Here is a 22,669-nt window from a genome sequence, read left to right on the forward strand (position 1 = left end):
TCCTCTGACAAACAAGGACACAGAGGCTCAGAGGTAAATGCCCCACACACTCTCCAGCACAGGACGCCATGGCCTGGGTGTAGGTAGAGGGGGGAAGCCACTGTGCAGCCCAGCCCACTACAGCTGCCTTCAACTGTGACCTCCTCAGACACCGGGGCTCCCTGTGGACGCCTCAGCGAGAATGGGACGCTTGCCTGAGCTGGGGAGGTCACAGGGGACGTCAGCAGCTGTGCACTCCTCTGGAAAGAGTCCGCAGGTGTGTGGGGACCTTTCCTGGTGGCAGGAGAGCAGAGCGCCCGCCCCTACCAGCAGGGCCCGCTCCACTGCTGCCCCCCCACAGCATCACACCTCTCCCCTCTGCCTCCCTCCATGCGGCTCCATCCTTACCTGTCTCTCAAATACCGCCTCCACCGGGATCACACCCGCCACCTCCACGTTCACACCCGCCACCTCCTCCACGGGGATCACACCCGCCACCTCCAAGTTCACACCCACCACCTCCTCCACCGGGATCACACCCGCCACCTCCAAGTTCACACCCGCCACCTCCTCCACGGGGATCACACCCGCCACCTCCAAGTTCACACCCGCCACCTCCTCCACCGGGATCACACCCGCCACCTCCTCCACCGGGATCACACCCGCCACCTCCAAGTTCACACCCGCCACCTCCTCCACCTCCACTGGGATCACACCCAGCTTTCCCCTGCCAACACTCAAGTGCCTGGCCCTCATCCTCAGAGTTCCCGGTCCTCCAACCTCTTCGGAGTCACTCTCCCATTTCCGTCCTAATCCCCACCACCTCCACGATGAATAAACAAACATTTATTGAGCACCTACGGCCCGATCTCTACAAAGCACAGAAGGCCCACCCTAGCCAGGGCTAGCAGGTCAGGGTTTGGGTTCACTGTCCCTGCGTGAGCTGGGTTCCAGCTGCAGGCGGGGTCCTGCTGGGCCATTTTCCTGAGGAGGACAATAAATAATGCACAGGAGGGGGCAGGGCCTGAGCCCTGTGAGTGCAGGGGCCCTGAGCAGGCTTAGATGACTCCATGGGAGTGAACAGGTGGCCAGGAGCCCCACCCCCATGTGGGGAGGAGCAGAGCTGAGGGCAGAAGCCTCGGTGGAGACCAGAGGGTCCTGGGGCCTCCCTGCAGCGTCCGTCCGTAGGCCCTCACCTCTGGGGTCACAGTGGGCGTGGGAAGACACAGGACAGTTGGGAGAGGGGGCCAAGGCTGGGCTGTACGTCCCGACTCCAGAGCACCCCTAGAGGGGAGCGTCCTCTGTCCTCCACTTGGGGGCATAGCCCTGCTGGTGGCTGTCACAGTTGGTGTTCCCTAGGCTACCCAGGGGCACCACCACCTCGTCGGGGCCTGTGTTCTTGTTCAGCTCCACCACACGGGGCACCACTGAGGACCAGCGATCTAGACAGAGGAAACAGGCAGGGGAAGGGTTGATGGACGGCTTGTGCAAGCATCGAGCACCACTGAATACTGGGCACTCTGCAGTGATTTACCGAGGGAGGTGTTAGGAGGGTGCTACCACGTGCATTTTACAGAGGTGAGGAAGGATTCAGAGAGGTTGAGATGCCTGCCCAGGAGCACACAGCAGCAATGCACAGAGGAGCAAAGATTGAAGACTGGGTCAGTCTTCAATGTATCTTGCCTTTAAGGCTTAATTAGAAAAAAAAAAAAGGATGCCCCCCCGGGCTGCCCAGGGTCTCCCCTGCCACCCCAAACCCCACCATCTGGCATCGTGGATCATAAAGCAAGGAAGGTAGGGACCACGGATGCCACCCGATGCAGCGGGGAGCCATGGGCGGCCCTTCCACCATCCTCTTCTCTGGATAGAACTGCTCGGGAAGTCTGGGGTGAGACAGCCGCCCCAACCCCACCACACTCACCCCTGCGGAGCGCCACACTCACCCCTGCGGAGCCGGCCCACGGTGTGGGAGAAGCCATAGTATTGGTAGATGTCACTCTTGCCTGGGTCCTCGTTAATGATGCCCAAGTTCTGGTTCCAGTGAGACCAGTTCACCTCGTCCACCCTGGCAGAGTTTGGGGGGAGTCTGTGAACGCCGCCCCGTGTCCTGTCCCCAACCCCACGTCACCTCCCTCGTCTAGCACTTCCCAGCAGGCCTCCCCCACAGCCCCCTTGCCACCCTCCCCGCTCCTGCAACCTCCATCGCCATGAGTGTGCTTATCCTGGCGGTTTACAGGAAAATAAAGGAAACCAATGGCCACGTGGCCCTTCACGTCTGCCTTCTTTCATTTGGTAAGTGGATCTCAACCTGTGGGTTGTGACCCTTTTTTTGGGGGGGGGTTGGATCACAAAGCAGATATAGCCACATTATGATTCTAACGGTAGCAAAATAACAGTTATGAAGTTGCAGTGAAAATAATGTCATGGTTGGGGGTCACCATAACACGACGAACTGTGTTAATGGGTTACAGTGTTAGGAAGGCTGAGAGCCGCTTGTTTAGCATGCTTTTAAGGTTCATCCACACTGCGGCAGGGTGGGAACTTCCTTTTTAACAGCCAAATAATATTCCACTGCATGGACATACCATGCTCTGTCTATTCATCCCATAATGCATATATTCCTTGATACAGTATCCTTTTTATTAGGATGTTGGTAAAGTCTGGGAATGGCTTGGAACAAACTGGTCCAATATAAGTTGTATTTTTTAAAGTTATTTTTTGTTGTTTCCCTACGCTCTCTATTTGTAGAGCAATGACTACATGTGCTCAGCAAGGGAGACGCGTTTGCTGTTAACTATTTACTGACGAGGGACCCGAGGCGTGTGATGGGGGATTCTGTCCTGAAGGCTACAAACTGGTCACAGATCGCCAGTTCTAGACCTCTGGCGGGGGTGCGGGTATGCCCCATTCCTCAGATAAGCAAAGTGACGGGCCTGCCCTAGTCTCCCCATTTCACACCACAGCTTCACCCACAGTCAGTAGACAGCGGGTAATGCACTAGATGAGCCCCCTCCCATCTCTGCTAGCTCCCCCCGCCCCCGTGAGGGGCCATGGAGCCTCCAGGCATCCCAACAGGTATAGGATGCCAGCCTGAAAGTTCTAGGTGCCCAAGGACAGTGGTACCGTCATTGCGCCCACCTCACAGTCAAAGGAACCGAGGCTGAGAGCGAGACCTGCTTACGGGACTGAACCCTAGACCCCTAGAACGGCCTGTCAGGGCCTCAGGTTGCAGTGCATTGGAAACCCAGGCACACATGGCAGGAGCCATCCCTCTGAGCCCCTCCCTCTGAGCCCCTCCCTCTGAGCCCCTCCCTCCGGGCCCCTCCCTCCGCGCCCCTCCCTCTGAGCCCCTCCCTCTGAGCCCCTCCCTCCGGGCCCCTCCCTCCGGGCCCCTCCCTCCGCGCCCCTCCCTCTGAGCCCCTCCCTCTGAGCCCCTCCCTCTGAGCCCCTCCCTCTGAGCCCCTCCCTCTGAGCCCCTCCCTCTGAGCCCCTCCCTCTGAGCCCCTCCCTCTGAGCCCCTCCCTCCGGGCCCCTCCCTCTGCAGCCCCTCCCTCCGGGCCCCTCCCTCCGGGCCCCTCCCTCTGCAGCCCCTCCCCTCCGGGCCCCTCCCTCCGCGCCCCTCCCTCTGAGCCCCTCCCTCCGGGCCCCTCCCTCTGAGCCCCTCCCTCCGGCCCCTCCCTCTGCAGCCCCTCCCTCTGAGCCCCTCCCTCCGGCCCCTCCCTCCGGCCCCTCCCTCCGGCCCCTCCCTCCGGCCCCTCCCTCCGGCCCCTCCCTCTGCAGCCCCTCCCTCCGGGCCCCTCCCCTCCGGGCCCTCCCTCTGCAGCCCCTCCCTCTGAGCCCCTCCCTCTGCAGCCCCTCCCTCCGGCCCCTCCCTCTGCAGCCCCTCCCTCCGGGCCCCTCCCTCTGCAGCCCCTCCCTCCGGGCCCCTCCCTCTGCAGCCCCTCCCTCCGGCCCCTCCCTCTGCAGCCCCTCCCTCCGGGCCCCTCCCTCTGCAGCCCCTCCCTCCGGCCCCTCCCTCTGCAGCCCCTCCCTCCGGGCCCCTCCCTCCGAGCCCCTCCCTCCGGGCCCCTCCCTCTGAGCCCCTCCCTCCGGCCCCTCCCTCTGAGCCCCTCCCTCTGCAGCCCCTCCCTCCGGGCCCCTCCCTCTGAGCCCCTCCCTCCGGGCCTCACCTGAAGCACCACCTGCGATCGGGAGTGCCGTCTGAGCTCTTGCCCACAGTCACCATCTCTCCAGAGCGGAAGGCCTTCCTCAGGAACACGGGGAAGGAGCGCTCAATGTCCAGGATGGTGGTGGCCCACTGGGAAGAAGGACACAGGTGCACCGGTAAGCTGCACGGCAACCACCGGCCAAGTAAACTGATTTCTTTAGGACAGGTCTCATGTAGCCCAGGCTAGCCTCGAACTCCCTGTGTAGCCCAGGCTAGCCTCGACTGCCCCACCCTCCTGCCTTCACCTCCCAAGGGCTGGGATGAATGTGTCCCCGGCCATGCATGACTTTTAAACCAGTTATTTTGTTTTGTTGTTGTTTGGGGCAGGGCTGTCCTTGAACTCACTCCGTAGACCAGGCTGTCCCCTGACTCAGAGATCTGCCTACCTCTGCCTGCTGGGACTAAAGGCATGTGCCACCACACCCAGCTTAACCAACAGTTCTAACTGGCTGAGCCAGGCGGGTAGAGCGCCAGCCTCGGGGCCTCCTGCCTAGAACACCTCCACAGACCCATTTTCCCTGGGGACCCTGTGGGAGAAAAAGCAGAACAGCCACCGACCATGGTCATGTCCCCTCACTGGCCACTCTCAAGGGACTGCAGCGGAGCAGCAGAGTCCAACAGGGACAGCCTCCCCCACAGAAGGGCCAGGAGCTGGGGTTTAAAAGGAGCAGGGGTAAGGTTGCTTTACTCTTACATGAAATGTTTTGAAAACAGGGTGAAAGCAGAGCTACATGGATTCCCTCACACTCGGACCAGAAGGGTGACGGGGTGTGGGGTGGCCATAGGTTTGACGTTCGCTATGAATTTCCAGGTTTGTGGATGCAAACGGCCCCGGAGTCCCCGATTTCCAGAATCACAAAGAACCCCCTTCAGGGAGCAGCTCTCCAGCCACAGGGACTTCCTCCCTGAGCAGTGGCCATGAGCAGTGAAAAGCCCCCAGGGGGACGCTGAGGCCTCCACAAGGGGGCGCCGCAGGCCTGCTTCCTTCATGCGGATGGGGCTGTGGGCACAGGTTTGCCAAGGCAGGAGTGCACGTGAGGTCAGAGGTCAGCCAGGGTTCTGCGTCGGCTTCCATCTTATTTGAGATGTGGTCTCTTGTGTGCTGTTGTACCCCAGGCTAGCTCACCTGCCTCCAGGGATTCCCCCCCCCCCCCCGTCTTGCCATGGAAACACAGGGTTGTACACCCAGCTTCACAAAATGGGCTGGGAGGTCTGTGTGGCTAGCGCTTTACCTGGAGCCCCTACCCTCGGATGAACCGAGGTGAGACTCAGGCTCAGCACACAAGCGGTTACAGTGTCCGTATTGCCCGCTGTGGCTTCCTAAGTTCCTGTGTGGATGGGTTTGAAGTGTGTGCATCCTGTGCAGTCAACAATTGAGGTCGGATGCAGCCTAGGGCAGAAACAGCATCAGAAGACAGGCTCAAGCTATGAGGCCAGCTCTGCCTCACCTCACGGGGCAAGCCTTGCACCACAGCAGGATAATGCAAGGTGACGCGATTCTAAGACGCAGGGCAGACGGCAGCGCCCGCGCGCGGCACACACGTGGGGGGGTGGGGCACGCTCGAGCCGGCCTCACCTGCAGCTTCCAGATGTGCTTGCTCTCCTTGGACACCTGGCCCACGGTCTCACCCATGAGGGCGATGAGCATGTTAAGCAGAAGCACGAACGTGAGGATGATGTACGTGACGAGCAGGAGAACGAAGACCACGGGGTACTTGGCGCTGCTCAGCATCTCCAGGTCGCCCATGCCGATGGTGAGCTTGAAGAGGTCCAGCAGGAAGGCGCTGAAGGTCTCGCTATCGCGGCACGCGGGGTACGTGGGCACCGTGCAGTTCTGGTCCTCGTCACACACCTTCATGTTGGCGCATGGATTCAACAGGGTGACCAGGGCTGCGGGAGGGGCGGGGAGGGGCTGAGAGGGCTTTCCTACTGGATGGGTGGGTGGGGCGCGCGCGCCGGCCTCAGATTGGCCAGCAGGAAGCCAAGCCAAGCTGGCAAGCACACACACACACGCAGAGCCTGGGGCCCCTCTGCACTGACCCCAAACCCTCTGAGGACTCAGGGGTTTGCAGAATGGAGTCTGGAGCTACCCTCACCCCCTCCCCCATCATTTTCTCTCAGGGCGCATTTTGTGACAACTTCTAGAGACTTCTAGAATTTCAAGTAACGGGTGGGTGGCTATGCTGGCTGGCATCCAGTGGGTGGGGTCAGGGGTGCAGCCACATCCTACAGTGCATAGGACACCGTGTGTCCCCAGAGGTCCTAATGCGGCCTGACACTCCTGAGGACAGACTCCACACAGGTGCCTCTTTCCCCTCCACACCATCCAGAGATGGAGCACAAGGCTGACCACCCCATCTCACTGGCCCCAGAGACTCCACTCCCTCCGTAAGGGCCCTCGGGTCCGCACACACCCCGAGCTGTTTTCCCGCTCAGTCCGGATGAACTGTGTAGCTTTAGCAGGGAGCAGCTATGATAACTACCCCTAAGCCAGCCAGGCCAGGGAGGCTGGGGCTCTGCATGCAACAGGCTGTAGGAAGCCACACTGCCTTGGACTAGAGTGCGTGGTAAAACCTCTTCATCTCACTCCAGACCAGAGCAGTCACATGGTGTAGCGGATGCTCAAGCGGTGTGTGTGAAGGACTCTAAGATCTGATTTGGGCACAACAGGAAAATCATTCTGTGATCCATTAGCAATGTCTGCTTTGGGCACAAGCATGAATAACAGGAGCACGTCTGGCCCTGACCTGTGACCTAGGGTACCTAACCTGACCTCTAAGTTGCAGCTTTAGTTTGCTTCACAGAAGTAGCTAATATGCTACTCCCACATTTACTGGCTTAAAAAAAAAAATTACATTCATTTGAGTGTACCGATGTGTGGGGGCGGGACATACACACGCCATGACACACATGCAGGAGTGACAGGGCGAGTCAGAAGGCAAGTGCTTCCTTCCACTCTGTGCGTCCCAGGAATCAAACTCAGGTCAGCAGGCTTGACCGCAAGCCCCTGTACACACTGAGCCATCTCGCTGGCCCATTTCGTAGCTTTTGAACACAGGCAGCTTATGGGACCTCCCTGACCTGAGACGGCTCGTCTGTACTGGGATGATGAAGGCCTTTGCCTTGCAGGCTTCCTGGCAGGGGGAATGCAGCCTGGCTGGCCTTGGCCCTACACATGGGGATCTCTAGCAGAGATAGCTCTTGTCCTCAGCCTATGATGGCTTCCCCTGTAGGCCTATTCTCACACACACACACACACACACACACACACATGCACACACATATGTACACACATACACACATGCATACACACATACACACATGCATACACACATACACACACATATACACGTACACACACGTACACACAAGCATACACACATGCACACACACACGCACACACACCCGCCCCACACTCACCTGAAGCGTAGCCGATCATGAAGAGCAGGTAGACCAGCAGGAACCGGAAGAGGTCTTTGAAGAGGATCTAACACAGGGAGGGGGTGGGGTGTTGTGGAGGAAAGGGTGCACAGGGCACGCAACCCTCCACGCCCCTGCCCATTGTCCCCCAGTGCCCCCTCCTCAGGTCTGCAGGCCACAGAGTAGGCACACTGTGAGTGCAGCGGTCCCCGTCCCCGTCCAAACCTTCTGGATCATGATGCTGTAGGTGCCGGTCAGCTTCAGCCCTCGGGTGAAGTACAGGGCATTCATCCAACCCAGGGTCAGAGCAAAGACCATCACAGCCAGGTAGGCCTCGATCCCTGCCAGGTAGAGCGCCGCAGAGACCACCACCAGCACGGAGTAGATGAAGCTACAGGACCGTGGAGATGGCATGAGGGGCAAAGGGGGGAAGGGACGATGAGACTGGAGGAGAAGAGCGTCTCTCACGCCCTGCAGGGCGCCACCAAGTCCCGGGGCCTTCAAGACCCCAGAGGAGAGCATGGGCACCTGACATCTCAGCATCCGCGGACCAGACAGCTCCATGTCCCCACCCCCAGCCAAATCAGGGTCCCGCTAACATGTGTCCCTGGCTGTCCTGAAACTCACTCTGTAGACCAGGCTGACCTAGAACTCCCTGAGATCCTCCTGCCTCTGCCTCCCGAGTGCTGGCATTAAAGGTGTGCGCCACCACCACCTGGCTCCAGACATTGGCTCCTGGGCCCTGAAAGATCCATGCCTTTGGGAATCGTTAAGAAGTTCTCAGAGAGCTGGAGAGATGGCTCAAGGGTTAAGAGCACACACTGTTCTTACAGAGGACCCAAGTTTGATTCCCATCGCTTAGATCACGCAGCTCACAACTGCCTGTAACTCCAGCTCCAGGTGATCTGGTTCCCTCTGACTCCTCCTGCTCACGTATGCACGTGCTCACATGCTCACACTCACGGTCACACACACACCAATTAAAATAGTAATCAATCACAGCACTTCTCCACACTAAACAGAGACAGCAGTACAATTCTTAATCACAAGTCGACTCTAGCATTCAATCACCAGCATAAGAGGTCAAAATTCTTTCTTTCCATGGTAGATGTAACTTCCCGGCAGCCAAGCCTTGGCCTTACCCAGCCTTTTTTTTATGGCTGCCTAGCTGGCCGAATTCACTGCTAACATTAGTGCCGCCTCTCCCCACTATGTGGGTGGCCATCCTCCCCAGGAGCTCTGCCCTGACACCTCTACTCACTAGAGCAACTGGAAGGAGCCATCAACGAAGAGAGAATTCACCCCAGGGCATTTCTTCATGAACAAGTCTTTGATCTGGAAGAGAAGAAGCAGCCAGTGACAGGGGCGGAGTCGAGGAGTTGGAGGGGGGAGGGGAAGGGAGAGGAGGGAGGGGGGCGCAGTGAAGGAGAGAAAAGAGACCATGGGCTCAGTTGCTGAGGGAGGAACGAGAAAATAGAACCTAGGTTGGAGGAAGAGAAAAGAGAGGAGGGGGGAGAGGGAGAGGGGGAAGAGGGAGGGGGGAGGGGGGAGGGAAAAGGGGGAGGGGAAGAGGGAGGGGGAGGAGGGGGAGGGAAGAGGGAGAGGGGAGAGGAGGAAGAGGGGGAGGGGGAGGAGGGAGGGGGAGGAGGGGGAAGAGGGAGGGGGAGGGGGAGGGGGAGAGAAGTGGAGGAGAGGGGAGGAGGGGGAGGAGGAAGGAGAAGAGGAGGGAGGAGGGCTGGGCAGGCAGAGGGCACGGGGCCAGCACTCACACTGGTGAAGAAGAACAGGACCCCGGTGAGGAGTGTGATGATTTCGCCAGCCAGCCTCAGGTAGTCCACCGTGGTGCGGTAAGGGTAGGGTGGCTGGGGAGGGGCAGCAGGTCCTGATCCGCTCTCAACATCCGGCCCCACCCACATGTTCCCAACTGCCCCACACATCTGGGTCCTCGCAGCTCCCTCCCCGTCTCCCCCCAGGGTCTCCTCCACACTCAGCTCCTGCGAACCCCAGGCCTCCTTCAGTTCCCTCCACAGGGCCTGTCCTGGGCTGGGTGGCTCCTGCCCTGGCCCAGCTCCAGAGCGGAGCGAGCACTCACCTTGCCTTCCAGGGGCTGGTAGTAGGCCGTGAGGGTGAAGATGACCATGGCGCACAGATAGGAGACCACATTGATGTAGAAGGACGCAGCCCCGAACTTGCGCCACTTGTCTCTCAGCAGCTCGTTGATGGGCTCCACAGCCAGCATCTCATGGCGGTTCTGGGAAAGGCGTGGTGTGAGGGCTGCCTTTCGGGATCCGGGCAGGGCGTCCCTCTCTCTCTCTACGCCTCCTCTCCTAAGCCATTCTCCGCTACACTCTGGGACGCTCAAGGAGTCACATGGTCTCAGCGTCTGAGGTTCTGCACAATTCTGCCTCAACTGACCCTTCATCTTCTGAAGCACCACAGAACCGGAAATTCCTTAAAGAACACCTTTCTGGGCCACCAGGACGGCTCCGCAGGCAAAGGTGCTTGCTGTGTAAATCTGAGGACTCCAGTTCAACCCCAGAACAGAGGCCACAGAGGCCACAAAATTGCCCTCCGACCTCGACATGCTCGCTACAGTAAGAGTGTATACTGTAGCTGAGTTTGCTGTCACCCACCTGAAATCATAGCACTTGGGAAACTGAGGCCAGAGGATTCCAAGTTCATGAACTACATGGCAATAGCCTCTCTCTCTCTCTCAAAAACAACAAAAACAAAAACTAAGGATTGCCAGGCGTTAGTGGCACACACCTTTAATCCCAGCAAGCAAGGCACCGCACCACAAAAAAGCAACCCCACACACAAATACTTTTCTCATGCTCCTCAAATCTGGTCGCTGAAAGTATACATTCTTGGTTCCACATTCAGAGAGTCTAATCAGGGAACAGATTTGGGGCATTGAGCTCAACAACAATACATCACTGATATGCCATAATTCTCCAGTGATGGATTTTTCACCCAAGGGCAGGCATCAGTAATTGAGCCCTGCACAATAGCTCTCTATACAGTTCTCGCAGAAGATGCTAGCTGTGGATTGGTTTGCACTAGAGACACCACACCCACAACCTGGATCTATGAAGTTGGAGTCTCATCTCAGGGATGAGGGAAGACCTCCATGCCAGAGCCATGAGCCACAGGCAGGGCTGGGAGGCAGGCCACCCACACCTACCCCCCAACATGTTCTGCTCATTGTCCAGCGTGTTGCCCATGTAATGGCTGGGATCCCCATGATAACATAGCCATAAAGCTGATAACATAGCACATTCCTCAGAGTTACGAGACTGACCACAGTACAAATGAGAAAGCTGACTCAGAGACATTAAGTCACTCACCCTGGATCACACAGCATATATCTGACAGAGCAGGACCCTCAACAAGACCTACCTGTCCCGAAGCCCACCCTCCCGCAAATCTGACCTGTTCCCTAGCTGCTGGACACTGGTCTCCCACTTTGGGCCACAGAGGTCACAGCCACCGCCAGACCCCGAGCCCAGGTACTTACCTCAATCTTGCTGTTGTACACCAGGATCTCCAGCACAGACACCTCCTCTCCACACGTGTCCAGGGAGGAGAGATCGTAGAGCGAAGAATACACAGGCCCATAGGCCCAGTCCTTGAACTTGCGAGACAGGTGACGTGTGTCCTCATCTGTCACCTCCCGCCGGATAATGTGCTGGAAGACCTAGAGAGCGGACATTTGCTCTCAGACAGATAGATGATTGACAGGGACATATATGATAGATTGACAGGTTGACATATATGATAGGTGACAGTCAGATGATTGACAGAGACATAGATGATAGATGATTGTTAGCAGATGGATCGATCGATCAATCGATTAACTGATTGATTTTCAGTGCTGGGGGTAGAACCCAGGGCCTTGCATGTACTAGACAAGACTTCTACCACTGAGTTATGTGCCTGGTCTTCCTTTCTAATTTGAGACCCAGCCTCCTCAAGTTACCCAAGTTGTCCTTGAACTTGCTCTGTACCGAGGCTGGTCTTGAACTTTAAATTCTCCCACCACAAGCTTCCCAGTCACTGGGGCTTCAGGCTGCCCTTCGGGCCTGGGTCCTATGGTTAATCCTACGCCACTTCCTGAGCACTTGCCACCACCCTCAGCTGCACAGCAACGCTCCACCACATAAGGAAACTGAGGCACACAGGGGGCAGGGTGGGCGGGGCCTGAGGATCTCACTGAGAAGCACTGAAAACTACAGCCTGGTTCCTAAACGCAGGCTACCCTGGCCTGGCTCTCAGTCAAGGCAATGGCGCCTCCCAAGGGACAGTCAGGCGGAGTCTACAGACACCTTTGACTGTCAGTGCATGGCAGGGGGTGCTGCTAGCATCAGTGGATCAAGGCCGGGATGTCCCACAACACACAAGACAGCACAGACCAACCCACACACAGTATCCACGGTGCGAGGCTGGGAGTCCTTCTCCAGAGTGCTGAGAGGCTGGGAATACCGCCGGCTGGGGCCCCCCCTCCCCCCCCAGCCGCCGCGGGGCTCAGCGCAACGGGAGGGAGCAGCCAGTGGGGATGACATCAGGGTTCTAGATAAAGCCCAAGAGGCTCCTGGGTAGGCAAAGATGGACGGGGGAGCTGGGCCCACTCACCCCGATCTTGCCGGTCTTGGCAGCCATCATGAGGGGTGAAAGGCCATCATTGTTGAGGACGGTCTCCAGGTTGCTGTCAGGGAAGAGGCGGGAACACTTGAGGAGCAACAAGTCGTACATCTTGGTGACAAACTTGGTGTTCTCTCGGGTGTTGTCAGCGATGGCCACCAGCGCGTGCAGCACCGTGTTGCCTCGGGAGTCCTGTCGCCGCATGTCAGCTTTCTTGTGAGGGTTCTCCGTCAGGTAGTTGACGATGTGTGGCTGGTTGGTGCAGGCTGCCAGGGACAAGGGCAGCTCCCCTGGGGAACGGAGGGTCAATGCAGGGTACCAGGGTGGGGCTCTGCTTGTCGCGCTGGGGATGGGGACAGATGCCACCACCTGCTCCGCACAACTTGGTGTGGGCCTGGGGCCTCCCATGGTGACTGCTGGAGCCGCAGGAGTTGGCTATCTGGGGACACGGCCCATGCAATCTGGAAGCTGTGTGCGTCTGGGTTCCTGGTGGCAGGATTCTTTGGGCAACTTTGGCTCCGAGTCCCATGTCATGTACGGTGTTAGCGGGGTGACGTTCAGGAAATTTCATTAGTCCAAATTGTGGCAACGCAGTGGCAATTGGGACCGTGAGATCCCACCCTCTCTACGGTGTTAGGCCAAAGGATGCTAACACATTGGGGTCCTGACACCCCCCACAGCCCTGAGCATTCTCCTGATCTCTAGCGATGGATGGAGAAACTGCATTTCATGCGGTCAGCCACGTACCCAGGGGAAGCAAGGTGAGGATTTGAACCCAGGTCCCGTCTCAGCTGCCTGCAGAGCTCCCACACTGAGGCATGGCCCCAGCAAGCAGGACCCTGGGGTGGGGGTCCCTGCCACAGGGTGGGTCAGGACCTGTGGTAGCAGCTCTGCGTGTGTGGAGTCATCAGACCTGTCCCGTCTCCCACCCCCAGCCACCCCTGCTCACCGAAGTAGAAGTAGCCGCCCTCATCCTTGGGCTGGAAGAAGCGTCCTCGGGCCTGGGCGTGCACGTCGGCCCCCTGGGCCACCAGCAGCTCCACGTAGTGCTTGCAGCGGCGTTCAATAGCGATGTGCAGGGAGGTCTGGCCTGGGGAGGAAGGCACAGAGCGGACTACCCGATGTGGTCAAGCCTTGGCCAGCGATCCCCAGAAGGCTGACATGGGATTGGAGGCCACGATGGCCACAGGAAGAGTGATTTGTGAGCTCCAAGAGCGAGATCTCAGACACACAAACTTTAAGGGCATGGTGCCCTTCCGGGCCTCACAATTTCTTGGACTGCTCCATGTAAGAGGCATGCGCATTGAGTGCTCTCTTAAAGTCTAGCGGGGTGCAAGCCTCTCAGGGGCCACTGATGGAGCACACAGCCTGGGACAATGCCCATGGCGCAGTGGGGGAGGAAGGGAACCCCCACCCCGCCATAGGGTCAGCAAAATCAACCCTAGAGGTCAGAGGGGTGAGAGGTTAGCCAGCTCAGGGGCCTCCCACACACACGTGAACTTCACAGACCTGGTTGGTATTTTACGGCCTTAGTAGAGGCCAGCTTTTGTTCCTAGGCTGTCAGAGTCGGGGAGCAGAGAGGTTATGCACAGGGACAGTTCTCCCTGGAGCCCCTGGCTGAGCACGGTGCCCTGCGGAGCCTCCAGTGGCCTACGTATCCAACCCCACAGTCTCCACGGTTCAGTTCCCTAGGTCATGGGCACCATCCAGCAATGGGATGCTGCATCCCAGAGACTCAGACTCTCTCACTCTGAAATTCAGAGTAGCAAGTGCAAGGGGTAGATGCTACCCCTCCAATCATTCACTCACTCATCCGTTCAGCGACGGCCCATCGACACTGCCCAGCCAGACCCACCTCGGTAGTAGATGTCTCTGAAGGGCGAGTTGATGAACTCGCGCATGTTGCCAGTGCGCTCTGCAATGTCCAACAACACCGGAATGGTGTCGTTGCGCCCGTTGCTCAGGTTCAGCAGCGCCTTGGGCAGGCAGGTCTTCCCCGTGGATGGCTCTGTGGTGGAGGGCGGGAGGAGACAGGGCTTAGCGCCTGGCTGTGGGTCCCTGGCCTGGCTGTCCTACGTGTCTGCGATGCCTTCTGTCTACTTGGTGGGGACACAGTCTCGTGGTGCGCAGGGCGTCCACGCACTTACAGTAATAGATACACTTTGACCTACGGGAGGCCACAGCCTAGACCGGCATGCACGTAATCATATTCGGGGAGAGCTCTCTCTCTCTCTCTGACACAGGGTCTCATTATGAAGCCGAGGCTGGTCTTGAACGCTCCGTCTTCTTGCCTCAACTTCGCGAGTGCTGGGATACAGGTGTGTGCTGCCGTGCCCTGCGCTTGAGGGACATTTTCATTTTATCTATGTGTATGGGCGTGTTGCCTGCATGTGTGTCTGTGGACCACGTACACACAGTGCCCATGGGTGTTAGAAGAAGGCATCAGACTCTAAAACTGAAGTTACAGGTGGCTGTAAGCCACCAGGTGGGTGCTGGGAACTGGGCACAAGGGAAGTGGGAAACTAGGTCTTTGTGCCTGGGCTCCCGCGCCCTCCTTGGTTATGGAGAATCTGGGTCCAACCACTGCTAGGGAGGAAGCAATTCCTCAAGTGACCACCAGGGGGGCTGTCTCTGGCTACGGAGCCTGCTGGAGCCAGAGGCCCTAAATTGCCCATTGACAGTTGTGAAACTACCCAAATTAGGGGCAGGGGGTGGAGTGAGGCTGAGGACAGAGATTCCACCCTAAAATTCAGATGAGCTCATCAGCCCTCCAGCCAGAAAAACATGCAGGGGAGAAACCAGGTTTTGTGAAGCCCGAAGTTTGTACAATTGGGAGGCTCTGCAGGAGGGTTGTGAACTGTAAACACAAAAACCAGTCTAAGAGCCTAGACAGTTTGTTCTTAGCAAGAGAAGCCCTAAAGCTTTGCTGGTGTTGCAAGTCCACACCAGGGCCCCCTGTACTCACACTGCAACCTCAGGCCCAGCCGAGCCCCCAAATTCACTCCGGTATGTCTAGGGGTTCGGGACCAGGCTAAGGGGGCCGTCACCTCAGCCCCAAGCCCAGGAGAAGCCAGAAGCTTGGAGGACCAGCTCCTTGGGGCTCTGTCCTGCCCAAAGTTCTGCACACTGGCCCTGCTTCCTAGATCACTGGCTTTGTGGGGTGCACAGGAGAGGGGGTACATGGCCATTAAGTGTCACCAACATACTCTGTGACTTCTCCAAACTTGCACCCACCACAAAAGCGGGCATCACAGTACTTTGTTGAATCCAGTAATTCTCAATGGACAGACACTATGACTGTGTTAGTAATCAGTCGAGGAACTGGAGAAATGGCCCAGCAGTTAAGAGCACTGCCTGCCCTTCCAGAGGACCCGAGTTCAATTCCCAACAACCTCATGGTGGCTCACAGCCATCTGTAATGAGATCTGGCGCCCTCTTCTGGCCTGCAAGTGTATATGCAGAAGGAACACCATATACATAAAAATCTTTTTTAAAAAAGAAAAGAAACCTTGTCTTAAAAAAACAAGGTAAATAAAAACTAAGTAAAATGTACAAATAATTTACTATTTTAAAAAAAATCAGGTTGATACTCTTGAGTTCAAGGCCAGCTTGGTCTATAGAGTTGAGTTCCAAGACAGTCAGGGCTACACAGAGAAACCTTGTCTGGAAACTCCTGCCCCCAACACATCCCCTCCCCTGCAAAAGAATCAGGCTGATAAAAAGCAAAATACAACAGTAAGAGAGAGAGAGAAAAAAAAAACCAGCCTAGAGAACTCTAGGGAAAGTGACCCCCAGCCTTGGTCATCTGCTTTGACACTAAATTTACCCTGAAGTCTCAGAAGAGGGGGGGGCTCTGGTGACCGCCTCCCCAAACTTTCTCACACTTGAGCTTCAGGCCAACCAGGCACTTTATATCAGGGGCCACACTTTGCACTGACTAGTGGGGTCCTGTGGCCAGTCATCACCAGTGACCCAGTACCAGCACAAGGTTGCAGCTGGCTTGGAGGAAGGGTTCACAGGCCACGAGCCTGGGCACAGGTAAGGCCAGGGTAGCTCACAGAGATCTGGGGTCCACAGAGGGATCTGAGGTTGGACAGGACAAACGGGCCCTGCAGAGGGATAGTTCAGGGTGGTGGCCCAGGGAGCCAGATCTCTAGAAGTGCAAGCAGGAACCCCAACCTACCACCCTGCTACCCTCCAGTCCTTACCGCTGGGGGACAGGGGATCCTAGCTACCTGTGATTAACACCGTATGGCACAGTCGGTCATGCCATGGAGAAGCCACACCACCATGTTAAGTGGAGTTAGAGTCCCTGTGGTTAAACTCTGCATAGCTACTACATGGATGGATATTCGGAGCAGTCAAGACCCAGAGGGATTTTGTAATGTGGGAAAGGGCACACCCAGACTCAGCCCAACGCTCTACTGATGGGTTTCGCCTAAAGAGATAAGCGGTAGGGGAAGGGCATTACCCAAAGCTCAGCAGAACCCCCCACCCCGCCATGCCCGCCAGGGCAGCTCACCCCGGAACTCCTCATCAGTCAGGCGCTTCTTGTGGGTCAGTAAGAAGGACAGCAGTCCGTCCAGGTCAGCAGTGGAACCCCGGGATACGATGTCAAACAGGATGGGCCGGTTGAAGACCTTGAGGATGGGGGGTGGCTGTGGCGCAGGAGCCTTGGGGCTCTGAGGCTGCTTCCTAGAGAAAGGAGAAGGAAGACACTAGGTGCTTATCCTGTGTCTGCCCTGTCTCCCTGCCCTTGAGGAGCCAGAGGCTGGGGGAGATGAAATGCAAAGGGAACACCAGACTAAAGATGCTTTATCCAGGGAGGGTAAGCTGGATGCTGGATGCTGGGCAGAAAAACACAAGGAAAATCACACAAGCCTGCCCATCCTCCTGCCCACCTACCACCCTCTCCCCCTCCATCTAACCACTCAACCAACGGTCCATCCATCCATCCATCCCTCACCCATCCATCCATCATCCACCCATCCATCAATCCATCATCCATCTATCCATCCATCCACTCACCCATCCATCCGTCATCCACCCATCCATCCGTCCATCCATCAATCCATCATCCATCCATCCACCCACCTATCCATCCACTCATCCACCCATCCATCCATCCATCCACCCACCCATCCATCCATCCATCCATCAATCCATCATCCATCTATCCATCCATCCACCCACCTATCCATCCACTCATCCACCCACCCATCCATCCATCCACCCACCTATCCATCCACTCATCCACCCACCCATCCATCCATCTACCCACCCATCCATCCATCCATCCATCCATCCACTCACCCATCCATCCGTCATCCACCCATCCATCCACTCATCCACCCACCCATCCATCCATCTACCCACTCATCTTCCTATCCATTCATCTGTCTACTCGCTTCTCTATCCATCCTTCCATCCATCCACCAACCCCTCTACTCATCCACCATCTACTCAGCCTTCTCCCCATCTGCTCACCGCTCCATCCACCCACCTGTACATCTATACACTCATCCACCTCCCATTTATCCTTCGGTCTCACCACCTAGTTACCGCCCACCCCTCCTCACACATACCCACTTACCTTCCCTACCCCTTTGTCATCCACTGAACCCTGGATATTATGTGTGGGGGGGTGGGGGGGAGAGAGAGAGAGAGAGAGAGAGAGAGAGAGAGAGAGGAGAGAGAGAGAGAGGAGAGACAGAGAGAGGAGAGAGAGAGAGAGGAGAGAGAGAGACTCATGTCTGGTTTCCTGAGAGACATGCAGCCCAGCTTGATCTCGAATTTCCTGCCTTCACTCTTGAGCCACCATGCCTGGTTTCTGCTGGGGATGGAAGCCAGGGCTTCAAGCACGCCAGGCTGGTACTCCACCACCTGCACTTACTGCCTGGCCCTTGCTGAAAACCATCTAAGGTAGATGAAAACAAAGGAAGCAGGGAAGGAACAAAGTAAAAGAACACGTCTCGTTCGCTCCATCACTCACTCATTAATTCCATCATCTGCAGGGGCTTAGCCCAGCACCCACTACACAGTAAACATGCCATACACGTAGCCACAGTCACCATCACCCCCAGAGTCATGTGTCTGAACCCTCTGTGTTCATGGGAGAGGTGCTGAGCTACAGAGGCAGGCAGAAGGGTGATGTGACCCAGAGGGCCGAGGGAAGCAGACACTCGTTCAGCCATTCAGCAAACGTGAAATGGGCAACGGCAGTGTGCTAGGCTCTGGGAGAGAAAGGGCTAGCCTGGACATCATGAGGACAGACACTCCTGCTCTGCCATGTGTCCAGCCCAGCCTTGCACACATGGAATGCAGCAGAACCTGTTAAGTGAGTAAGAGGGCAGAGAGGCCCCGGTGGAAGCAGGGGGCCAGGGAGGGAGGGAAAGGGGGAGCAGCTACAGGGCTGGGAGAGGCAGTCTCTCCCCTTCCTCTCTGCCCAGGGCCCAAGGGAACCATGGGAAAAGGGGCCTTATGAAGTGCGGCCCTGTCCACAGGGGGCATGCTCCAAGCAGAGCTCCTGAACCTGGACCTGTGACCCTCTAAATAGAAAGAGCGCCCGCCGTCCCCACCTGGGGCCGCTGAATGTCTTCACGCTCCCAGTCTCTCAGCTTTGTCCTCCAAGCTCTCTCTAATGCCTTTGGGGACCAGGGACCCAGCTAGGATGAAACCTCAAGAAGACTCGGGAGGGAGGGAGAGAGGGAGGGAGACAGTGACCCCAGCATGCAGGACCCCAGGAGACCCGGCTCAGAGACTCAATACACCGGGGTTCCTTGCTGCCCTGGGCCTCAGTCTTCCCGTCTCAACCATGGGTGGACATCGTCCCCAGTATGTGGTGGACCATGACCTCCCTGGTCCTGACGAGTCACACGTCTGCTCATGTGTTTCCCCCTAGCCTGGGATGTTCTCCTAGTCATGTAGTTGCCCTGTCCAGATGCCACCTTCCTGAGAAGTCTTCTAGAATCACCGCTCCTGTCCCCGTCCCCCCCCCCACTTTCTTGACCTGTCATTGCCCCAGCCACCCTGAAATTGAAGGACACTTCTGCACTGGGGACTGAGATCTGGCCTGACTCACTGCAGGACCCTTGGGACCAGTCCCTTCTGGAGCAGCTGAGGTGCTCCAGAAACACCGGGGGGCCCACAGCCCTTAGCTGTGCAAGGATGGAGACTCTGTGGGGAAGCCAGCCTGGGTGGGCAAGGGCTGGAGGCCCCAACAGCTCCAGGCATCTCTGGACTTCATGGTGGCACTCTAGGACACACAGAGGCCCTGAGGGTTTCCAGGAAGGAAAAGGGCTGATGTCTAAGCCTGGGTCCGCTCAGGACACATTGGAGACAGCAGAAGGGACCCAGGAAGTGTGTGATCATCTACTCAGCAAGATCAGAGGTGGCAAGTCCTCTCATCCTCTGTCCCCTTCCCACAGGCAGAAGCCGGGGAAAGTCTGCTAAGTGCTAAGAGTCAGCTGGGGGCAGTTCATGACAAACACAGGGCTGTGACACTCTGCTTGGCAGGACCCATGGAGAAGACAAACCTAGATGAGTGTCTGGGACTCCCGTCCACAACTGGGCCAGCAGAGAACACAACCCAAGGGACCTATACTGTCACCCATGGGGTGGGGGTGGGGGGATTATCAAACCCTTCCATTTTCCAGCCAGGCCTCCTTCGTGGGAGAGAAAGGGTTAATATCAGGGAGCGTCCAACTCTAAGCAGCCCTAGAAGGCCCTGGGAGGAAGGGAAGCTGAAGGTGTGTGATGATGGGCAGGCTGCAGGGGAGGGATGGGAGATGCATGTATGACTGAGTGAATGCATCAGTGGCCAAGGAAGTGGAGCTGGGTGAGTGGACTGGTGGCTAGGGAAGGGAAGGAGGAGAGGGAGGGGGAGGGGAGAAGAGCCAGGCAGCCATGGAGCAGTCAGTGTGGGGTGGAGGCTCACAGCAGACACAGGAGGAGCTCTGTGAGTTCCAGGCCAGCCTGGGCTGCAGAACGAGTTCCAGGCCCCATAGACATTTCGAGAAGTGGCAGATGGATGAGAAATAGATGGATAGATGACAAATGGGACAGACAAGCAGGGAGCCATTTGAGTGATTGGATTATGGATGAGCAGACTGGACAAGTGGGGGATGGGCAGCTGGATGATGGTGAGGTAGAAGATGGCTGCATGGGGACAGACAGGTGAACACATATGTGGATCATGAGGAACAAGGGCACGATTGGGTGTGTGGGTGGACAGATGGACAGACAATTGGACAGATGAGCTGGTGGATGAAAAGGCTAATGAAAGGCAGGGTGTGGCAGCCACACCTTTAACCCCAGCACTCGTGAGGCAGAGGCAGGAGGATCTCTTTGAGTTCAAAGGCCTGCCTAATTTACCAAGTGAGTTCCAGGACAGTTAGAGTTCAAAAAAAAAAAAGAGACGTGACAGACAGCAATAGGCAGTTGTATAAAGGAGTGGACAAATGTATGTATACATGGATAGGGAGATGGATGGAGAGACGGTGGATAGGTAGAAGGGTGGATAGATGAGGGACAAGTGGATTGATGAATGGGTGGGTAGGAGGTAGACAGACAGATGATAGATGTACCAGTGTATGGTTGGAGGATGGATGAACAAAGAAGCAGACAGACGGGCAAATGGGTGGGGATGATGGATGGGTGGATGGGTGGGTAGATGGATGGATGGGCGGGAGGGTGGGTGGGTGGGTGGGTGGGTAGGTGATGGATTCACTATAGAGGAGACTGCCAGACAGACAGCAAGGAGTACTCACTCTATGACCTTTCTCCTCCATCTCTTGTTGTCACTGGGGTGGTGGCGGTAAGTGCCATAGTCGAACAAGGAGTCCATGGGTGCTTTCTTGGGCCCAGGCACTACCGAGGACTCATATAGGGTGGACTCCAACAGGTCAATGGGGTTGGGAACCCCCTTGCGGAAAGCACCTTGGAACTTCATACGCAGGTTTGGTCGTCCATCACCAGAGCCGGCAGGGCGGCTAGCATCAGCCGGTGAGACCGCGGAGGCGCCTTCCTCCCCCTCAAACAGATTGGCCAGGGAAGAGAGGGGGAAGGCCTCCCCACCGGAGGGGCCACTCTCATCTCCAGGGGGCTCAGCCACCTCGCCAGGCACTGCGCGGGGGCTGTCACCAGGATCCGCCATACTGGCCCCAGACCTGTTGGTACTGTTCAGCCTGGTGGAGAATAAAGGGGGTCAGGCAGAGCCCCGTCAGTAGTGGAGGCTCCAGGAAGCCCCCTCCCACGTGAACAAATAGCACTGCTTCAAAGCCACCGTTGTAATGACAGGGGCTGAGGTGGCCACTCCCAGATGTGGTCAGCGGCCAGCCCCAGGCAGGAGCCATAACAGGGGCCTCTTTGAGGAACCTTAGAGACCCTGGATCAGCCTCCAGCTCAGCTCCCCTGGACACTAGCCGGACAAGAAGGGCTGGGAGCCACCCTGAAGCCTGGACACTGACCCCTCTGGCCTGGTTTCATAGCCAGGCTTCACACAGCAGCTGTGGGACACTAATCAATCAGCATTCCACAGTCTCAGTGTCCCCCCTCTGTGAGCCGGGGACACCAGACCTCTCAGGGAAGCGAGGAGAGAAGATGTGGGACCGTGCCCTGCATGCCTAGGGTGCCACTTTGACCAGTGAGGAGCCGTGTGGTCCCCGAAGAAGCCCCTCCAGCATCATCGTTGACCCCTCCTGCAGGTCTGTAATGGAGGCTCCCAGATTTAAATTGTTGAGGCCAAGTAATGCCTTTCTCCTCAACCTGACTGACTCCTACCCATCTGTGTACCCAACTGTCCCCTCCTCTGAGAAGTCTTCCCCTATCCTTTACTCTCTCTCTCTCTCTCTCTCCCCCCTCCCTCCCCTTACCCCCAGATTAACTATCAGGCCATGAAGCAGGGAACATATCCATCCTAAGTCTCCATAGAAGATCAGAAACAAAGGCGTCCTTTGTACCCATTTCTCAAATGAGGAAACAGAGACATCCAGGGAGCAGACACACTGGCTTGTGAAGACGGATTTGCCCAATGTGTACTCACCCAGACCAGGCACGGCAGGGCCCTCAACAGCTAGGCCCTGGGTACCCTGGAATTCGTTTCCCTGCCAGTTGGGTACTGGAGTTTGTGTGTGTGTGTGTGTGTGTGTCCTCCTTGGGTCCCACACGAAGAAACACACTGATGCCCACCATGTTTGTTCTGCAACTGCCAGGAGGCTTGCCCAGGTGGGGACATGGCAGCAGGCTGCTCTTGTGGGCAAAGCCGGGCACGGAGAGGGAAGAAAGCCTGGCAGGAGCTGCCTTGTCTCTTGACACCGACAAGAAGCAAAGCTGAACTCTGAAGTCACTCAGGCTTCAGTTCTAAGCCCAGTTTTGCTATTTACACAGAGTGTGCCTGTGGTCCAGTTACTGGAGGGCCAGAGC

The 22,669-nt window shown here is 57.1% G+C and overlaps 1 protein-coding gene across 1 annotated transcript; it reads right to left on the bottom strand.

Annotated features, from left to right (window-relative positions):
• Window positions 1-1,263: 1,263 nt before the first annotated feature.
• On the bottom strand, window positions 1,264-21,427 carry Trpv4 (transient receptor potential cation channel subfamily V member 4). The gene is made up of 15 exons (XM_051176471.1): window positions 21,016-21,427; window positions 16,770-16,942; window positions 14,103-14,255; window positions 13,197-13,337; window positions 12,239-12,537; window positions 11,124-11,303; window positions 9,699-9,857; window positions 9,376-9,468; window positions 8,868-8,941; window positions 7,832-7,997; window positions 7,607-7,673; window positions 5,763-6,076; window positions 4,149-4,276; window positions 1,923-2,044; window positions 1,264-1,421 (listed from the first exon to the last, which is right to left on the bottom strand). Exons 1-15 carry the CDS (start codon window positions 21,399-21,401, stop codon window positions 1,264-1,266), a joined length of 2,613 nt encoding a protein of 870 aa, XP_051032428.1. The 5' UTR covers window positions 21,402-21,427.
• Between the last annotated feature and the right edge of the window lie 1,242 nt (window positions 21,428-22,669).

This window comes from Phodopus roborovskii, unplaced genomic scaffold (genome assembly GCF_943737965.1).
Source record: "Phodopus roborovskii unplaced genomic scaffold, PHOROB, whole genome shotgun sequence".
NCBI lineage: Eukaryota > Metazoa > Chordata > Mammalia > Rodentia > Cricetidae > Phodopus > Phodopus roborovskii.